The 20,193-nt window shown below is 55.8% G+C and overlaps 2 protein-coding genes across 17 annotated transcripts; both read left to right on the forward strand.

Moving 5' to 3' along the window:
• Positions 1-104: 104 nt before the first annotated feature.
• Positions 105-14,948, forward strand: arrb1 (arrestin, beta 1). 16 transcript variants are annotated; one of them, XR_009796027.1, is made up of 18 exons: positions 105-677; positions 1,282-1,376; positions 1,856-1,929; positions 2,135-2,386; positions 2,607-2,681; positions 2,837-2,914; positions 3,032-3,091; positions 3,545-3,656; positions 4,427-4,532; positions 4,678-4,748; positions 4,818-4,889; positions 5,559-5,673; positions 5,742-5,847; positions 6,350-6,502; positions 6,797-6,844; positions 6,928-7,029; positions 7,146-7,319; positions 8,426-8,526. XR_009796027.1 is itself a non-coding variant. In XM_061826951.1 (17 exons), the coding sequence occupies exons 1-16, from the start codon at positions 581-583 to the stop codon at positions 7,283-7,285; spliced, it is 1,824 nt and encodes a 607-aa protein (XP_061682935.1). In that variant the 5' UTR covers positions 105-580; the 3' UTR covers positions 7,286-7,319; positions 8,426-8,526. The 16 variants fall into 16 exon arrangements, 12 of the variants coding, with proteins under 12 accessions (XP_061682935.1, XP_061682934.1, XP_061682936.1 ...); XM_061826951.1 differs by having other exon boundaries at positions 5,559-5,847; XM_061826960.1 differs by lacking the exons at positions 105-677; positions 1,282-1,376; positions 1,856-1,929; ... (11 more) ...; positions 6,797-6,844; positions 6,928-7,029 and adding exons at positions 9,702-9,732; positions 9,804-9,864; positions 9,968-10,012; ... (10 more) ...; positions 13,582-13,630; positions 13,803-14,948 and having other exon boundaries at positions 7,180-7,319.
• Positions 14,949-15,083: 135 nt separating this feature from the next.
• Positions 15,084-20,136, forward strand: LOC133504573 (uncharacterized). Its single transcript, XM_061826963.1, has 7 exons — positions 15,084-15,318; positions 16,272-16,512; positions 16,611-16,705; positions 16,952-17,114; positions 18,890-19,063; positions 19,134-19,175; positions 19,429-20,136. The coding sequence occupies exons 2-7, from the start codon at positions 16,359-16,361 to the stop codon at positions 20,043-20,045; spliced, it is 1,245 nt and encodes a 414-aa protein (XP_061682947.1). The 5' UTR covers positions 15,084-15,318; positions 16,272-16,358; the 3' UTR covers positions 20,046-20,136.
• Positions 20,137-20,193: the final 57 nt, after the last annotated feature.

Consider the following 20,193-nt stretch of genomic DNA (forward strand, 5'->3'; position numbering starts at 1 on the left):
GATGGTGTCACTGGTCAGTAACACACGACCGATCCAAATGTAACTTCTGGAAATCTGTAAACGTCAAGTCATCTATTTGGGGCTCGATCGTGTGGGAACCGAGCACGATTTCGAAGGCCAGAACACGTAGAATTGAGTTCCATTCTAATGAAAAAAAAAATTGGTCTGAAGTGACCAGCATTCTAAAAAAATAGAAACAAAAAGCCACGCAGGCAAGGGGACAACAATCATGAAAACTCCACTCGAACCTCGGACCTCGGAACTGTAAATTATTAGTTTGGATTTCTAAAATGAAAATCATCTTTCACAGAAACCAAGAGATGATTTCCTCTACGGCTGAATGAATTGAGCAAATGTGAGCTTTGGCGACCCCTATCGGGACAAGCCGAAAGGAAAAGAAGAAGAAGATTTTGATGCGGTTCAAAAGCGGAAGTGGGCGTCGACGGCGGCCCGCTGGGAAAACAAAGCTAAGGAAGACGAAGGACGTCGGAGCGGAACTCGACAAACTCCGCGGCGAATGTGAGCGTGGGGCGCGAGTGGGGCGGGAGACCCGACACGACCCGACACGACCCGGGCCGCCATGACTGTGAGCGAGCCGTGGAAGGCGCACGTCGTCCGGCAGCTGCGGCGCCGAGACCGGGAGCAGCACCACAGCTTCCGAGAGCTCGTCTGCGCCTGTAAGACTTTTTGCCCTTCGTAAAACGATCTCGAAGTTTAGCTGCAGCGAGTCTTCCGTCAGAAATAGGAAATAGCCAAGTACTGTCTAAAGTACGCGTCAAGTATTCCAATCGAGCACATCTTACGCCCTTTCGCTCGATGCTAATTGTCGGTCAGGGCAAAACGCCATAGACCGGCTACCTTCGAACACAAAAATCAGTTGTCCTTGTCCACTGTCCAAAGCTGCCGCCGTGGTCTACCTACCGAGAAGCGGTTCCGGGTCTAGGCACTCGAGGAGGCGGGCGCAAGGCATGTTTTTTTTTTTCTTTTATTATTCATCATTCCAAATGACGCTTGTTAAACTTTATGCGGGAAAAAAAAAAGGCGCAGGCACTCGTGAACGATGTCGACAGGCTTGCAATCTTTGACTCATTCCTGATTTCGGCGACTGTGGACATTTTACGCAGTATCGTCCCTCCGCCGGACGAAACTCGCGTTGAATTTGTCAAAAGGTCGGCTACCGGTCCGATTACAATCAACTATTTGAGCGGGTGCGTCGGACGGGTTGTGCGAGTTCTCGGCAAAACCTGTCACCGCTCACCTCGCCTCCTCGGCGACTTTCAGACTCTCGCCTGCTGGACCGAAACAGCGAGACCGACCCGATCCTCCGAGGCGGAAGACGCGGCGCCGCCGGGCGGCTGAAGACGACCGCCGGAGAGGTGAACCGACACCCCCAACTCGAGCCCTCTTTTGGCTTTTTTTTTGCCATATCTGTGCTCATTCACAATTGAGTTTATCCCGAGACAGAACTTGCCCCTATTTGTGTTTTGATCCGTTGAACTCCCATGCCGCTTATCCTCGTGCGGATCACAGGCGCGCCCGACGGAGCCTGTCCCGGCTATCTGGGGGCGAGAGGCGGGCGTACCCCTCAGCGGTCGCCGGCCCGTCGCGCCTTTGTTTCTATGTGCCCTGCGACCGGTTGAGGGCGTGCCCCGCCTCCCGCCGCTCAGGAAACGGATGGCAGCAGCAGTGTTTTGGACGAAAGAAACAAGTATACGACGTGGCAGTCGGTTGAGGAGCAGCTAAAAGTTGTGGCTCTGGCCCAAAAGGTGTCGCGGTCGGTTGATGGCAAGCGTTCGGAAGAGGCCGAAACTGGGCAGACCGCAACAAACTGACGAGCGCCTCCCTCTCGTTGCAGTTGGCTTGTCAAGTGGTGGAGAGGCAGCAGGAGGTGAAAATCAAAGAGGACATTTTGGAGGCTCAACGGGGCAGGTGAGGCACGCTCGCAGACCGTGAGGAAGCATTTAGCCATGGAGCCAAACACGTTCACTGCCATTGACGGCAAATATCCGCCGGGGTTTGAGTGGGCTCTCACGGGGCCCTTTTGAAAAGCAAGAAAATGAGCGCAAATCAAAGTCACTCCGCCGCGCTAGTGGCACTTTTTCCAAAACTCTGCCGCCACCCCGCCCCTCCCCAGGCTGCTGCAGGAAGAACGCCACGCGGCGGCGGCGCGGGACGCCCGGCGGCGCCTGCGACTTGGGGCCGAGCGTTTGGGTTCGGAGAACGCCCTGCTCAAGAGCGACTACGACGCCCTGCTGGAGCGGCGGAGTCGGACCGAGCGCCGTCTCCACGAGGAGGACCTGCGAGGGAGTCGCCTGCTGGAGGACGTCATCGCCCGCAAACGGCAGGCGGCCGCCCGCCTCAACCTGCGCAACGACAGACGCTCCAGGTGTGCCCGTCGGGCGGGGGGGGGGGGGGGTCATAATCGGAGGCACCGACGCCGCCGGTCGGAACGTGCGAGGTCCTGACGGAAGGTGGCAAAGAAAACGTCTCTGATCAACTGCCGCCATTATTATCCCCGTAGATTCATCTCATCGGTGATTATTATTATTGATGTGGGCATGAAATTGAAGGAACGTCACACTGCCCCCCCCCCCCCCCCCCCACAGAGCTCGAGACGCCAACCTGCAGAAAGATTTGCAGACGGCCGCCACCTTCGAGGTCGACGTTGAGCTGGAGCCGTTGTAAGGCTTTCCCTCATATTGACGGTACCCCCCCGGGAAATGTACAGCCGTGATAGGGAAAAAAGAAAAAAAAAAATCATTTTTGTCATCCGTACTATTCATAATTGAACCGACGACTGAATTCTTTTCAATTATTATGGTGATTATTTTTGCAGCTGCTTGACGCTTCCAAAGGCGAAAAGTTCATCACTGAGGAAAAAGTTTGCAGACAAAAGTCAAGGCCGCCCCCTCAGGTGAGCCAGACCGAAGCAGACCGCAGTCCGGTGAAGGCCAAAAAGTCTCCCTGGCTGGGTGAAAAGTCCGGAACCTTCGGCGCCAGATCGCAGTGAGACTTTTCCTTTGTTTTTTAGATCAGCCCCAGATTCTGAAAGGTCTCCGAGGATCCTGGCGTCCCTCAGAGAACTCTTTGAGTAAGTCGTGAGCTTGTTTTGGAAGGGCAGAAAGGTCCGGTCTGCTTCCGGTCAGTCACAGAGCGCTACCGCCGTTACGGCGATGGCGAGAGATCAAATGTTATGCAGCGCGTGTGAGCGTTAGGATTAGGTCTCCGGACCAGGTCTACGGACCCGGTGTGGTGCCTGTGTGTCTGGACCGGGTCTGAGCGTTTGAACCCTTTGCAGCAATTTAAAGCCAGATTGAGATTTCGGCTTCTGTGGACTCGCTACGCGGCTCAGGTCTCTGGACGGCAGAATGAGGCTTCCGTTCACGTTCCGAATCCTCTAGTGGACAAAGTTGCTAGTTCTGCCGAATCCCGGTTTGAAAATGCAAAACTTGCGCATTAGCGTCAGACTCTGGCTCGTTCCGAATCGACTAACCGCGTGGCGTCGAGCGTGAGACTTGTTTGCCAGGCTGACTGCTGTCCACAGGAGGAGGCGGGGCCCAAACGCGCTCACTTCCGAAGACCGGGACCGGGACCCGGAGCGTGCCGTCCGAGTCCCCGCGTCGGCGAGAGTTCCGAGCCGAGCGCTGCACGTCCTGGTAAGAGTTCGGTCCTGGCCCGCTCCATCTCTTGAAGGGGGGTGGGGGGGTCCATTTTGAAAACGTCCCAATGTCAGATTTTTCCACCTTTCTACCAGATACTAGCGTAATTTCTCCTCTATTGTCCCTTTTTTGTCCTCCTCCCCCCTAATAGCTTAGTGTGTCATAACGTAATAATATGATCGTAATGAGTTTCTATGTTCTGGAACAGCCACCAGTTTGTTTTAAAGCTGCTGCGGTGTTCAAAGTCTGGTCGTAAAAACGTTTTTCCCGATTCTCGGAGTCCATTTTGGGGACTTTCGTGAGACGTGTTCAATATTTCCGTACCGATCCGGAAGCCTCCCGACCGAGCAACTTCCTCGCCTGGCTCCCTTCTCCGAGCCGATCGGCTGTCGTGACGTCGTTTGTGTCCCAACCGACCCTGAACGCGGAAGCCAAATTTTTGCCTCTTCACACCAAACGGGAAGTCGACGTCTGCCGGTCGGTGGATGCGCAAGCGCGCTGAAAGGGGTTCCACCCGCTTCGGGCGGCGCGACGGGCCATCCCGGCCCGCTTCGGCCGGCCGAACTGCCCGCCGGCCGGTCGCCGGGCTCACGTAGACGAAAACCGGACAATTTCGACTCTGGCCGGAGAAAAGCCAGGCGGGCGCGCGCCCCGTCGCCAAGCTCGCGCTCGTCGTCGTTGGTGACAATACACAGGAAGTCCGTTGGCGTTGGCCATATTGCGCCATTCTGATGGTAGAACTTGAAAGGTCCCGTTTGGTTTGACAGGAGGCTCACGAGGAAGGCATCAACACGGCAGCTTTCTGCCCCGGCTCCGCCCGGCTGGCCAGCGCCGGAACCGACCGGGTGGTCAAAGTCTGGCACGTCCAAGCAGGTACGCCGGCTTCTGTTGAACGGCAGCCGCTCGCAGGGAGCGTTTCACCTCGACTGCAAACCGTGACGCGGGGGGAACCGGTTGGGCTTCCGATCGGCATCGGAAAAGGCCCGACGTCGCCTGATCGTGTTGCTGATGCGTTCAGGCGCCCTCAGACACCAGAGCACCCTGGACGGCAGCACGGAGGGTCTGACCTGCGTCCAGTTTGACCCCACGGTAAGTAGCGTCCCGTTTGAGCCCCGCGCGCCCACGGGCGCCCGTGACCTTTGACCTGCACTCATTCAGGGTCACAGAATTCTGGCGGGCTCGTACGACAAATCGGTCTTGCTGTGGCATTTGGACCGACCTGTTGCCAAGGTAACATCCGCGCGTCTGTATGCGTATGTACGACAGAAAGCTCGTCGACGCCATCGCAAAAGCGCAAGCCGCTGCGTTCCCAAAGTGCCCAAAAGCCCCGCCCCAATTTTGCAAGGACAATCGTGAGGAAACTTGAACCAGACGAAGACGCTTGTCGATAACACCAGAGCACCTCGGTGGATGCGAGAGTTGAGAGCCCTTGGGGGGAAAAAAAAAAGTACATCATTTGGAAAACCGAGTTCAGCCCGTGAAGACGGCTCTGAACGACATCAAAGGGAGACTGCGAGAGTCGCAATTTGGAAAAAGTTATTGCAAAGGTCAATTATGCGCATAATGATATAGATAATTCATCTTTAGATAGATAAACCTACCTGAAGTACGTAGTCGGTCAATAAAATGGGCCCTAAGATCGATCCTTGGGGAACCCCCTTGAAGAATCCCCAGCAGTCATCGAGCCATTAAATCATTTCTGAACCAAGAACATGCAGGATGGCTTCCTCGATGTGAAATGATGATGGCGGTCTCAATTGTTTTTGTTGCTTGCTTTGCAAAATCGGGGCTGGTCTCCTTTTAGCAAAGGAAGCAGAATTGAACCCGCGTGGTGTTTTTTTGCGGCGTCACGCGCGTTGCCGTCACGGCGCTGTGTTGTGTTGCGGCGTCGCGCTCCAGCTGACCCTGACGGGCCACAGCAGGAAGGTGACGGCCGCCCGATTCAGTCGCCACCAGGTGGTGACGGGAAGCGCCGACGGGACCGTCAGGACGTGGGACCTCCGGAGAGCCGCCTGTACGTACGTCGCCCGGTCGTCGCGCGCGGCCCAATCCGCTGACGCCGGCTTGTCGTCGCTTCTTCAGGCGTTCGCTCGGCGGAGGTCTCGTCCTACTGCAGCGACGTCGTCTGCTCGGAAAATATCGCCATCAGCGGACATTTTGACCGCCAAATCCGGCTGTGGGACAGCAGGTACCCGTCGGACCGGACTGACTGACTTTTTTTTTTTAAACCCGCAGAATACGGGCGCCCCAATCCGCTAACCCGAAGCGACCCAAAGAAAGATTGGACTCTTGGGGGGGGGGGGGGGGGGAATTGGGATTCTACCCTTTTTTTTTTTTGAATTCTTTCCACGAACGGCTCCCGACGAGTTTTTCTTTTCATTTTTGTCACGAGGGACGTCTCCGACCTCCGAACGTTGGTTTCATTCTTGTAAAACTGAGAAAAATGCAAATCGTGACGTGGCCCAACGTTTCCACGTAAACCTTTTTTTTTTGCACACGGTCACACGACGGGCCAAAAGCGCCTCGGCGGTGGCGATGGACTGATTGGGCAGCCTTGCTTTGAAGTCGAACTTTCCAAAACAGCCCCCAAAAGTTGGCTCGTAGGACTTCTGGAACCGGGTCTCCGTTTGACCTCGACCCAGAATAGATTGTCGTCGGCTAACGGCGTATCGTCCCCCCCCCCCCCCAAGGCTGTCCGGCTGCGTCCACCGCCTGCCCGCCCACGGCAAAGTCACGTCGTTGGACCTCAGCGCCGACGGCCGGCGTCTGCTCAGCTGCTGCCGCGACGACGGCCTGCGGCTCCTCGACGTCCGCCGGTGGAGCGAACACGGCGCCGCCTTCAGGTAAATTCCGATCGGTCTCCCTGAACACGCCCGCTCGGTGGCAGTCGGGTCGGATCGCGCCGCAAATCCTCCCAGTGATTTTTTTGGTTGCCGAGCGATAAATGACGACGGGGATCCCGTTTGGATTGATTTTGTTTTTTTTCGCGTTCCGACTGCTCTTCAATCTTGCAAATTCGCGAGAACGTGACGGCAAAATGTCAAGACCGCATGTTCAGAGAAAAGCGCGCAGAATTTGTATTCCGCCACCTCCCGACAATTTTGACCAGGCCGACCCGGCCGGGTTCTGCGCGGCAGGGCCGACGGCTTCAAATGTGCCAGCGACAGCACCAAAGTGGCCATCAGGTGAGCCTCGAGCAGCGAACGGCGCACTCGCCGGCGCGCTTCGCGTCCTCTGAGCCGCTTTTGTGGCCTTTGCCGCCTCTCAGCCCCGACGCCTGCTTCGCGGCGGCCGGCTCGGCGGACGGCGCCGTCTACGTTTGGAACGTCGCCACCGGAGACCTGGAGACGCGCCTGGCCGACGGGCACAGGTGATGGTTGGCGACCAAAGCCAACGCCGTTCAGCTCAGGTCAAGCTAACGTGACGAAGTGTCAGGTTCGGCCGGGAAGTGACGTCGGCGCCCTCGGTCTGCTCTTGATTCCCCAGCGCGTCCGTCGGCGCCGTCTGCTGGTCGTCGTCCGGCGAGTTCGTGGCCAGTGTGGACAAAAGGGGGCGGGCCGTCCTCTGGAGTGACATTTGAAGGGACCCTCGTGAGGATAAGCTGCTTTGGATGGATGGGAATTTGAGAGCCGCCTGATGAAGCTTTTTAACCGAGCAAATGTTAGTCTCTTGTCATGTTCTCGTCCTTTTTAAGATTTGTTATATAACGTGAGGAGTAATAAACAGAAAAGACTTTGGACTCAACAAAGCCAAACAAAACCACGCACGATGTTTACTTTGGGCCAAATACGGTCAATTCCTGCACTTTGACGTACTTCTATTGGCGATTCGTCCCAAAATTGGACCCTTTCCCGCAGAACGGTAAACGTAAAGGCCGTAAATGGGAGACGCTGTCCCGGGTTCTGGGTTTCTTTTCGCGCTCGATAGATAGAAGAACGTGTTGTGTGGCTTCCGTTCCGGAACCGCACTCCGGTGGTAAAGTGAAGCTCATTGAATTGCGCCTACCGCCGGCTGTTAAAAGCATTTTGCATGCGTAACGGGCGGTTAGGATAGAGGGAGGATCGAAACGGCCCCCGGTGCTTTTGAAAGTGGGGGGAGAGAAAAAAAAACAAAACGCCCAATCGACACCGGCGCATGTCGGCCGATCGATCCGCCGACGGCCTCGACCGAACGCGTCTCGGGGGCTAAAGCTAAAGCTAGTTTGCTGACTTACAGGCCAGGCAGACCTCACAGATACGACAGTGTACAATGTGAGAACGGGGACCCCGAGTGGACGTGAAATCCCTGCATACGCAGCATGAAAATATTCCCCCCCCAAAAAATATGCGCTCGTTCCTACGCGGATTTCGTCTGCCGCGTCACAGATACGACAGTGTACAATGTGAGAACGGGGACCCCGAGTGGACGTGAAATCCCTGCATACGCAGCATGAAAATATTCCCCCCCAAAAAATATGCGCTCGTTCCTACGCGGATTTCGTCTGCCGCGTCACAGATACGACAGTGTACAATGTGAGAACGGGGACCCCGAGTGGACGTGAAATCCCTGCATACGCAGCATGAAAATATTCCCCCCCCAAAAAATATGCGCTCGTTCCTACGCGGATTTCGTCTGCCGCGTGGCCGTCCCGCAACTTTTCGGAGAGTCCGAAAGACCGAGACGCTCGCTTGGCTCAATAAAGCCGCTCGACTCGAGATCCGGGGGGGGAGGCTTTGAGTGGCCTCTCCTCTCATCATGTGACCGCAGAGAACACTTCCTCCCTTCAGTTTCCACGGTGACGGGATCCTCCTCTTCCTCCTCTTCATCTTTATCGGTCGGTCCGCTCCGTCGTCCTCGCTGGCGTCAGGATGGCAGATAAAGGAACCAGGTACGTCTTTGTCTGATGATGATGATGATGATGACGTCTGACCGGTCGCAAATCCCCCCCCCCCATGAACTCTAATGACAGGAAGTAGCATAATTCCATCTTGAATATTTTGTCCAACTGGGCGTTGACATCCTTTTTCTTTGTCGGATGTGTGGCAGCTGGTTACCATGACAACACAATCCGAACCACGAGCGCAAAAGTCATCGGCGAGACGGAAAAAGTACGTAGCTTGAGGAAGGGGAGGGGCCGGCGTGTGATGTCACAACAGACAGGAAGTGGAAAGGAGGGCGCGAGTGGGGAAAAAAAGTCCCAAGCGGAGGTCGCTCGGGTGCCCCCCGCCAGACTTTTCGTCAAGACTCCAAAACCGGGAGCACGTCCCGAGCTGCCCCTTTTTCCCGCAAAAAACCCGTTGAAAACGCTTTAAGTCTCGCATTTTCGAATCGTTGTCCATCCGAGTTGGCAAAGCGAGCCGATGGCGTGACGTCGACTTTTAACCGATGAGTCAAGTCGACGCCCACTTGGACCAGTTGAGCAAAAATGGCTTCGATTTATTCGGGGGGAGCTCGCCGAGCGTTTGGGACGCAGAACAGTTCCGAGGACGATTTGGCAAAACGAGCTTTCACGCACTTTCCAGAAAAGAACAAAAAACTTGGTACTGAGGTCCCGGTCGGCAAAAATGCGCGCGACGGGTGAACGGCGCGAGCCACTCGCGTGACGCGTCCGCCTTCGACTCGATCGGCGCAAAGCCCCAGCGGGAGAAAGCATGAAAAAAAAAAAACTTGGATCGTTTGAGAAAGGACATCCTGGGTATTTCCGAAGATGAGCAGAACGACCTTTGACATATTTTCAATGGAAAGGTCTTACATGCAGCGCCTTCATGTCGCGGCCGCCTTCGCAATCCGACACGCCGCAAGTAACAAGTTCCGGAGCTCGCCTGGGGAAGGAGGCGTGTCTCTGGTCTACCGCCCCCTGGTGGCCACGCCGGCCGCATCAGAGAGACAGACCATTGAAGTGAAGCAGAAAGTCTGGCTTTCGTTCTTTGGAGTTTTTGGCGGCCTACGCCGGAGCAGATTGGTGGCATTTCAGAAATATTTGAATCCTTTCAGGGGAGACTTTTTTTTTTTTTTTATCTCTCTTTTGTCTGTCCTAATTGTCAATACTTGTCTAATTTTCAGAGTTTTTAAAAAAGCAAGTCCCAACGGCAAGGTGAGTCGGGTTAGGATTTGGCTGGCGACCGGTCGGCCGGACTGAACGTTTGAACGTTGTGGTCCCCTCAGCTCATCGTCTATCTGGGCAAGCGAGACTTCGTGGACCACGTGGAGCGAGTGGAGCCCGTCGGTGAGGGCAACTCGGAACTTTTTTGACTTTTGCGAGTGGCGACGTGAATGAAGCCGCATCCGCTTTGATCGCCCCCACCCCCCCCGCCCCACTTCCCAATCAGATGGCGTGGTCCTGATTGATCCCGACTACCTGAAGGAGAGAAAAGGTCGGGACGGCAAAGCCCAGCTGGTGATTGTTGGCGTTTGCGGATGAGGACGAGTTTCCTTGCTTGCTTCCCGCAGTGTTTGTGACCCTCAACTGCGCCTTCCGATACGGCCGAGAAGATTTGGACGTGCTGGGCTTGACCTTTCGCAAGGATTTGTTTGCGGCCGGCGTGCAGGCGTTCCCTCCTCTCGTCGAGGAAAAGAGCGACGTGACTCGTTTGCAGGACCGTCTGCTGAAGAAACTGGGAGAGCACGCCTACCCCTTCACCTTCCAGGTGGGCCTCGGCGTTCAACCTTATTGGCGCGCTCGCTCGAACGGACTGGAGATCAATCGGGGTCTCGTGTGACCGAATCTCGGATGGCGGTTTGCCAGCAAAAGCTTTTCAACGAGTTGACCGGCCGTGAGCTTGCTAAAAGGGTTAGACGGCGGCTGACGTCGCCTTCCTCTGAAACTGCAATGGCTTCTTCACAAATTCCACCTTCGGACTTCAGTGAAAAAGTGGTTGAAGAAGGATTCATTCGGAGTTGTTGGCAGAGTGAAAGCGGAACAGCCAAAGTCAAGTCGGCGCGTTCCGAGGTCAAACGAATGCGGTCAAGGTTTGATATGATTTTGTACCGGTCTTTGGTGGGCCGGGTTGAAATGGTCTACGGGCTGGAGGTGGCCCGCAGGCCGTAGCACGCCCACCCCTACTCTGCGGACGATTAGTACAAAGTACAAATTTGTGTGCCGGCGGCCTTTGCGCGTTTTATTTGCATTTCTTTTTTCTATTTTCCAGATCCCGCTTAACCTGCCGTGTTCCGTCACGCTGCAGCCGGGCCCCGAGGACACCGGAAAGGTGCCCGCCGCCGCCGCCCGCGTGCTCACGATACAAATTGCGTGTCTGGACGTGTATACCCAAGGCTCGTAGTCCAAACACCCGCCTGGAACGCGTAGCCGAGTCGAGCCGAGCGATGCCGTCCGCGGACGGGGTTGCTGAGACGAGCCGTGTCAGCACGCCCATTCATTCGCAAAAATGCTTTTCGAAATTTTTTTTTTTTTTTTTTTTCTTTTTCTGGCCACAGGGACCAAAGAACGTGCGCTAGTTCCCATTTTTAAGAACAAAGGGGATGCGCAGAGCTGTCAAGTTACGGGAAAGAGTAGTCGAGGCTAGAAGTGAGTACTGTATTTGCGACAAAATGAATTTGTATTTCACGCTTGGAGTAGCACAGATGGAGTACCGCAGTATTGACCTGGAGCGGGTTGATGGGGACGCCAGTCCTACATTCACGTTCGCGTCTTCCTCGGTTTTAAACTTTAGATTGAATGTGTTCAGACCAATATTTTTTTCAGGTAAAGAGAAGCTCTCTTGATCTGCAAAACATTGTTCTGAACCTTGCCGGTCGTCTGCCGAGGTGCCGTCGAACCGGAGCGACCGAGCGCGGTGACTTTGCCGGAACTGTCAGGCAAGGTCTTCGGCGTTTCCCGGCTGCCCCTAAAAACTCCGAATGATGTCTTCAGGCCTGCGGCGTGGACTTTGAAATCAAAGTGTTTTGTGCGGACAACGCCGACGAAAAGATCCACAAAAGGTAAAAGGCTTCCACAACATGCATTATGAATGCGAGGAAGTGCATTAGTGGCCCAAACCTTTCCTGGAGCCCGCGATCGATACGCTTTCCGTCTGGTTGAAACGCCTCAACGCCATCCCAGGAACTCCGTTCGTCTGGTGATCCGGAAGGTTCAGTTCGCTCCCGAGAAACCCGGGCCCCAGCCCAGCGCTGAGACCACCAGGCACTTCCTGATGTCGGACAAACCTCTGCACCTGGAGGCGTCTCTGGACAAGCAGGTGAGCCTCCGGGGGAGCACCACCCGCAAGGGAAGACGTCCGTGCCGCCTGTGGCCTCTTTCAGGTTTACTACCACGGCGAACCCATCAGCGTCAACGTTCACGTCACCAACAACACCAACAAGATGGTGAAGAAGATCAAGGTGTCAGGTACCGGACCGTCGGGCCGCCGCGTTTTTCCTCCGCCTCACCGACCCGTCGCACTCTCTTCTGCAGTGCGCCAGTACGCCGACATCTGCCTTTTCAACACGGCGCAGTACAAGTGTCCGGTGGCCAGCCAGGAGTCTGAGTGAGTCCCATGGGGAAACCGGATCCGTCCGGAGCCCCCGCCCCCACGCGGGGGACAAAACCCGTCCACTTTTCATGTGGAAAAAGGTCAAGCGGTCAGACGAGGCTCCGCTTTAGTGCAGCAGCAGATTCCGAATTTGGATTTGCATTTTTGTCTTTGCGGCCCTTTGACTGCAAAGAGGGCATCTTGACGACGACGACGACGACGACTCGTTTGCCTCCGCAGTGACGTGGTGGCTTCCAGTTCGACTTTCTGCAAAGTCTTCACGCTGACGCCGTTTCTGTCCGACAATCGAGAGAAGCGAGGCCTGGCGCTCGACGGGAAGTTGAAGCACGAAGACACGAACTTGGCCTCCAGCACGCAGTGAGTCAGTCGCCGCGCCGGCGCGAGGACGCTCGGGCCGACGGTGACGACGGCTGTCGCCGTTGTGTTCAGGTTGCGCCGCGGCGCCGACAAGGAGATGTTGGGCATCGTGGTGTCGTACAAAGTCAAAGTCAAGCTGCTGGTGTCTCGAGGCGGGTCGGTCGCGAGGGATTACGCCGCCGCCCGCCCGCCCGTACGTACTCATCGTTTTCTTTGTCGTCCGCAGGCTCCTGGGAGACTTGGCCCCCAGGTAAGCGGCGACCCTTCGACCTATCGCACGCAAATACAGCTATTGAGCGCCACCTGCCGCCAACGATGACCATCAATCGCAATAATAATCATGCATGAGACTTGCATGAGAGGCACTCAACGGCAACGGAAGACATTTTCGGTCCACTCGTCGGGGGGCGGCCCCGAACCGAGCGGCCGGCTGCCGTTCTGCGCCTGCGGCTCCCCGCCTTCATTCGCGTTCGTGAACGGTCGCATGTTTGTGGCGTTATTCCCATTCGAGACGCCTCCGGCAAGCAGTTGGAATGATTAATGCAGAGAGCGTGTCAACTGTGCAGCTCGGAGCAAATTTGTCAAACTTTTCGTCTTGAGACTTCCAAACGAGCTCACGGTCCTCGTCCGAAAATTGCTAAATAAGAATTGCTTTCTTTTTTCTCGATGCGTCTCTTTTATACGGTTCTGATGACTGGTCGAATGAGCCGCTAACGTTAACGACGGACGCGCAGCCAGAAAAGCAAGCGCCCGGAACAAAACGGGAATTTTGGCTTTTGCAAAGGTTGACAAATTGCAAGAAGGGTGAAATTGGAACGGCAACATCACGAAGGGTGTCGGCCGGGGACGGAGGAGAGGCGCCCCCCCCCCCAATAAAATAAAAAAAAATTAAAAATTGGGGAACAGGCGAGTACACGTTGGCCTGACTGCATCACTTGCTTGATTTGTCTCCTAGTGACGTGTCGCTGGAACTTCCCTTCACGCTGATGCACCCCAAACCTTCGGAAGAGTCGCTCCACGGCCGAGAAAGTGAGCGTTGACTGCCGTTAGCGTTAGCTTAGCAGGTCCCGCTAATGGACGCTCGATGTGTCTCGCAGGTGCTGATGAAGTGCCGAGCGACACCAACCTGATCCAGTTTGACGCCAAGTAAGCGGTGCGGTGTTTCTGTTTCTAGGAACGATTCCTTCTAAGAGAGAGAGAGAGAGAGAGAAATCAGAGTGTGTCAACGTCGTGGAAAGCTTGTACCCGTTCTAGACCGGGTCCACTTCCATGTCGTCGCTGACCTCCGCACTTTTTCTTTGGCTTTTGCGCCCCGCAGCGGCGACGACGACGACATCATCTTTGAAGACTTCGCTCGTCAGCGGCTGATCGGCGCAAAAGACGACGAGGACGAAGAGGCGGCGGAAGGTTCCGACAAGTAGACCGGGGGCCACCCCCGGAAGGGCGCTGGCGTGCGTCTGCCTCAGTAGCGCCGAGGTCCGTCGGTGGCGTCGCGTGCGCTCGCGCGTCCCACCCGTCTCGGGACCGTTTGGCGCGTATTGGTCGCCGTTCTCTGACACTTGGACGACGAGTCTGCGTTTGGCGGGTGCCGCGTGGATGCGGAACTTCCATTTTCCCGATTGTTTTTTTTAATTCTGATCCTCGTCACGACTTCCGCCTTTCTCAAAATGTTCCACCTTCAGCATGTGCCGATTGTCTGACTGCCAACATTTCCCACAAGTGCACGTTTTTATCCCCCCAATGATATCATTTTTCACCTTGTTGCCGTTTGAGATTCCAAAATGTTCATGTTGACAAAATCATTTCTTGTCCGATTCCCCAAATTTTCAAAATTCAAATCCCGACTCTTTTGGGTGCACGTCTTCATTTCGTGATCGTGCGATCAATAGTCAACGCGATACAAATGGATGATAGTCCACTTGTACTGATCCAGTGGTCAATAGTATGCACGTATCAAAAGATCCATCTATGAAATTGTGTATGATTGTATGACAAGTGACAAACTGTTGACGCGAGTCCAAATAAATCACATCAGATGCGAACGAGCAGCTCAGCACGATGGAGTCAACGAATACCCACCGCGTCGTCTTCCCCCCGCTTAGGGTCGGGTCGAGGGGGCAGCGGCTTTGGTGGGGCCGCCCGGACCTCCCTCTCCCCAGCCGCTTCATCCGGTGGGGCGGGGGGTCCCGAGGCAGTCGTGAGATTCTCTCCAGAAAGGTTTTGAACACAATCGTTGGCAAAGGGCAACCTCGGCGCAGTCCGACCCTCACCGGAAACGAGTGCGACGATACGGGCCAAACTCTGACACCGGTCCGTATCAGGGGGTTCGGTATCCCGTACTCCCGAAGCACCGCCCACGGTCAAACGCCTTCTCCGAGTCAACAAAGCACGAGTAGGCCGGCCGGGAGACCGAAAACCACGCCGACGCCTTTCCAGCATCCCTCAAAGGACATCGGGGGGGGGGGGGGCTGTCCCCGATGTCAACCAGGGGACCCCTGCAACATCCGGAATCTTGAGGGACAAATTTGATGACAATATCATTGTAAAATGGGCAAACCAAAAGCCGGCCGGAGGGGACTGTGGGAGAAAAAAAAAAAAGTGTCCCAAAAGAAACAAAATCCATCCTCGCGCTGCGCGACGCCACCGGACTGGGCCAGATTTTGCGCGCGCTGAATTTTTGGACTGCGCCGGCACGATTGCGCCCGCTCGCCGACTTTGTCGCCTTTGCGCATGCGGGCAGCGATTCGTTGCGCGTGCGCAGTAGCTTTCTTCCTCCCCGAGGCGAATTTTCCAGATCGGAGGCGAGCAAGGCCGAGGACGTCGCCATTTTCTCGGTAAACATTTCATTTCCATTCGTCTTTGTACTTTTCTTTCCTTACATGTCGTCACACATTCGCACGACACAATAACTGAGCGGCTAGCACGTTAGCATGCGGCTACCTGTGCGCGGCGCCTCGGACTCGGTTCCGACGCTCGTGCCGTTGAATGCACGATTGTCGTTTCCGTGGCTCGTAGAAGCTTCTTGAAGCTAGCTTGTGTGGATCAGCGGCTCGGAGAATGGCACGTTTGGCGCTTTGCAGCCGCTAACCGACCGGAGCTCGGCGAGGCCGACGATGATTGGCCGAGGCGCAGCACGTGATCGGTCATCGACTCGCTCATTGTTTAGCAAACAATGGGCATCCTTTCCAAAATAGAAATACTGTACACGGGGGGAATGAAGCATGATTGATGACGCAACATTTTCCGGTTGGTTCCTTTAGTGGCCTTTCTGTCGTTTTGCGAATTGTAAAATGAAATGTCACATTTCTTCCATGACGGACTGGCAGAGAGAGATTTTGACACCTGGTGCAGGAAATCTTAGCCACCTTCCTCAGTCGGTCACTCAGTTTAATGTTAGTTTTTACGTTAAAAGATGGCGGTTTTGCAATACAGTCACTGTCGTCGCTCCCTGGATTTGGCCGATTTTCCGAATCGGTTCGCCTCCTGGCCAGCGGGGGGCGCTTTGCGTTCACGTTTGCGTCGCATGCGAACCAACCAAACTGCCCCACGAAGACAGCGAACGTCCACTCAAATGAACAATCGCAACAGACACTGGGCCTTCGGATCGCGTCGGACTTGGAAGACCGAGCCAAGTCAAATGAATTCCAAAGACTCCAATGATGTTTGTCGCCGGTGATCTCGGTACAATTCCACAATTTGATCGATATGAAGTTTGTGAGGTGTCAAACGGTTGTCATTTGCGGCGGCTTCACGCGCTTGACGAGTCGGCGCCCTTTTTGCGCCGCAGTCTCCTCGGACCGGGACGGAAAGCGAATCGGACGGGCCGGGCCGGGTCGCCTGGGAGGAGGAGCGGCCGGCGGCTTACGGGGCGGAGATGAGCGAGCGGGCCGCGGCGAGCTCCTGGCAGGACGAGGACGAGGACTTCAAGGTGGGCGGGGCCAGGGGGCTGGGCTCCAGGCCCAGGTTCTCCTTCTCGGAGATCAAGATGCTGCTGCAGGAAGTCAGGAGGAACCGATACATCCTCCTCAGTGAGTCCGCACGTCATGATGAATCAAAAATGATGATGCACGTGTGAACATCACGGACAAATGAGCGCTCGTCGTCCTGTCCTTCTGTCGCCCTTCAGGGAAGTTTAATCACGGCGTGTCGGCGGAAGCCAAGAAACAAAAGTGGGCCGAGATCACGGAGCAGATCAACGCCCTCGGAGAGAACCGCCGAGAGGTGAAGGCCGCGTCCGGGCCGGGGCGGCGTCATCGTACGCGCGTGAACGTGAAAAGGTTGCCGCCGGGAAAGGGCCACGTTTGATTTTTCACTTTTAGTTATTTCTTTTTTCAAGGTAAATAACTTTGGGCGACGCCGTCGGGCTGAAGAAAGCGTCCTCCTTCGCGTCCGTGTGTGTGTCGCCGCGCCGCGACCTCCGCTCGCCGCCTGGCCGTCCGTCACCTCCGAACCCGTTTGTTGTCGCAGGTACGTCAGATCATGAAGAAGTGGGCCGACCTCAAATGCGACGGCAAGCGCCGACTGGCTCTCCTGCGAGCTCCCAACGGCTCGGCGGGGAGGAGGAAGAGGAAGTCTCTGGACTCGGTGGAGAAGATGGTCCACGGGATCCTGCTGATGAGTCCGACGGGAGGTGAGAACGTCCTTCCCGGAGGGGTCGCCGACGTTCCCGCTTCTCCCGGAAGGGTCGCGACGGGCGCCGTCAAAATGAACGCACGGGGGAGGAGTTGCGAACGGCGGCCAAGACTTGACGCAAAAGCTTCCAAATGCCACTTCCATCTCAAAAACGGGCGTCGCCGTCACGTCTGGTCCGACCGTCGGCTTTTGCCGGAACAGCCCAAATGTAAACGCCTCGCTCGCAGATTTCAATGGCGACGGTGGGGCGAGCCCAAAGAAGGGAGCGGCGAGAAGCGAGAACGAAGGCGCCGGTGCCAAACATGCCAAAATGCCTTCTTCACTTTGTTGAAATAAATGTCGGCTCCCCGCCGCGCGCCGCGTCTGCCGCGCTCGGAGCCCCGGCCCGCGATGGGCCGAGTGTCGAGAAGTCGAATGCGTCCGTGCCCGCCCGCGCCGTCGTCATAAAGTAGAAAAACATCTTTTGGGGTTTTGGTGCTGTGGATATTTGGATCCGGCGCCAAAAGGACAAGCAGATTTTCCGTTTGTTGGTCTTTGTATACACTTTTGGATTGAATTGGAATTTTTTGGCAACATACTTTGTGTCAATTTGCAATTGGTTTATTGAAAGGATGCTGGGTGCTGGTCGGCGCTCAGGAGACAAAAGACCGACGTTCCCAAATGCTGTTTCGCCTCAATAACTGGCATGTTTATTTCGACCAAATGCAAGTTGTCAAAACCCAGTTGACGTTGCGCGAAATCAATCGTACGAGCCCCTTGCCTACGCCGAGAAGGTGGAGAGCCGTCGTCACCCGGGTAGAGGTGCGCTTTGTCCACCAGCCGGGCGTCCGTACGAAACCCGCGGCAGACTCTCCGTGTGTGTACTCTGCGTCTCTCTCTTATTACACGTTGACAGTCGCGTGCGAGAGAAAGGACGGGCGGCCTACCCGTCCCACCTGGCGCCGCAACGATTGTTTCCCGATTTACCGTTGACACCCGAGTGCGTCCTTCAGGCTCCGAGAAACGTAACGGTCGAGACATCCCACAGCAATCTTCGTCTTTGGTATGCATGTGAACACGAGATAGTGAAACACAACACTTGTATGCGAAAAACAAGTGAGTGTATGCGTGCGAACACGATAGTGAAACGGTCCAGACGTCTTGACCAGCAAAACTTTGGCTATTGGACGGTTATGGGAAGCATCACTCATTAACACTCCTTTCAGCTATTTGGGACAAATATTGTTTTGCCATCAAAAATGAGTTTCATCACGAATTCATTACACTTTTTTTTTTGGGAGTCACAACTCGTACTTACAAACAGATGTGTATTAACGTCAAATGCAGTTTGTTCATGTGTAACTTGGCTATTACTTTACAGATATTGGCTATGATTTGAAAATATGTCGTTGACGTTACAAATGTGAACGAAGTCAAACTTGCATTTGAATTCAAGTTGACAGCCGACGCCGACGGGCTTTGTGGTTTAAAAAAAAAAAAAAAAGACGCGTACACGTAACCGCACGCACGCTTTTTGTTTTTGCTATTTTTGACACGTCTTCAAATCACTGAAAAGAAACGATGCGTTCCCTTGTTGAAAACGCAACGCTTGTATTCTTAGTTGAAGATTTTGTATTTTTTTTTTTCCACGCGAGAGCGCGGCAGGTCAATTGAGGAGGTTCACGCGAGCCGGCTTAGCCGTAGCCGACGTTTTAAGGGCGGCGGACGGAAAGGAGCGAACGCGAGCCGTCCGTCGGCGTCCCGCCCTTAAAGCTGCGCCCGCTCTTCTCGCAGACGTCGTCAGCGACGTGGACGGCGAAGACGAGGACGCCAAGTCGTGCGCTCCGGGAAGCGACGACGCCAGCCGCTGCTACGCCTACGTGGACGCCAACAACGGCCCGCTGTCGCTCCCCGGGGGGCTGTCCCTCGACTTTTCTCCGCTGTCGTCGCCCGACAAGGAGCTGAGCGGTGAGCGCCCGCCGCACCTTTCGGGCTACGACGGGCGTGTCCCTGATGGCTTTTCTCTCGCCTCTCGCAGGAGACGCCTTCCGCTCATCGGACGACGACGACGACGTCGTCGGTAAGAGTTCCGGGTGCTTCCGTGCTGCCGATATTTTGCTGCTGGGGGGGAGTGGAGTGCCCACCCGGAGAAAAGCCACCCCACACGGGCACGTCCACTCAGGCGAGGCCCGGATTTGAACCCGGGCCCTAAGAACGCTTAACATCTGTCCCACCGTGCTGCCCACTGGCAATATCGCGTGTCTTTGAAATCTGTGAATTTTGTTTTAATTTCCGGGCCAGAGGGGTCACTTCAGTGTCGTCTTGTTGCCCAGAACCTTCCATGGACTGCGACGACAACTCCACCTTCTCCGTCCAGTCGTCCTTCGCGCCGCCCAAGCTGGTCCACACGTACTCGCGCCAGAACCGCAACGCCTCCAAAGAGGGCGACGCCGACTCGTCGCCCGCTTCGCCGCCGCCGCACTCGAGCTCCGCCTTCCCCGCCTTCTCCTCCTCGTCCTCCCCCTCGCTTCTTCCTCCCGCCGCCGACGACGACTCCTCGCGGCCGGCGGCATCCTCGCGCTCGTCCGACCGCCGCCCGCGCTCGCCGGGGCCGGACGGCGGCTCGGCGCGACCCGACCCGCTGCCGTCCGGCGCCGCCGGCGGTCCGGGGCCCGACGTGTTGGCCCAGTTGGCGTGTCACAGCGTGCGCCAGCAGCGCGCCAGTCGTCAGCTGCTGGCGTCGGTGTCGCGCTCGCTGGAGACTTTGGCGCAGTCGTTGCGGGCGCTGGTGGAGAGCCAGCAGGAGTTCGTCAGGCAGTCGCTGAGCTTGCAGCGGGAGACGCTCGGCGTCCTCAAGACCTTCTCGGGCGCCGCGCTCGCCGTACTGAGAGACGCCAAGACGCAAGGACCCGCGCTGCGACCCGACAAGATGGCCGACATGAGCGCGTGACGGCGTTCGGGGGAGCCCGTTCGACAAACATTTTTCTCCCCCACTTAGATTTTTTTTTTTTTTTTTTTCCCCCTCTCGCTCATAGAAAAAGCTCAAGTCAAATAAATTATTCCAAACAAGTTTTGCTCTTTGGTATTTTGCCTTTTTA

This window comes from Syngnathoides biaculeatus, chromosome 8 (assembly GCF_019802595.1).
Source record: "Syngnathoides biaculeatus isolate LvHL_M chromosome 8, ASM1980259v1, whole genome shotgun sequence".
Taxonomy (NCBI): domain Eukaryota; kingdom Metazoa; phylum Chordata; class Actinopteri; order Syngnathiformes; family Syngnathidae; genus Syngnathoides; species Syngnathoides biaculeatus.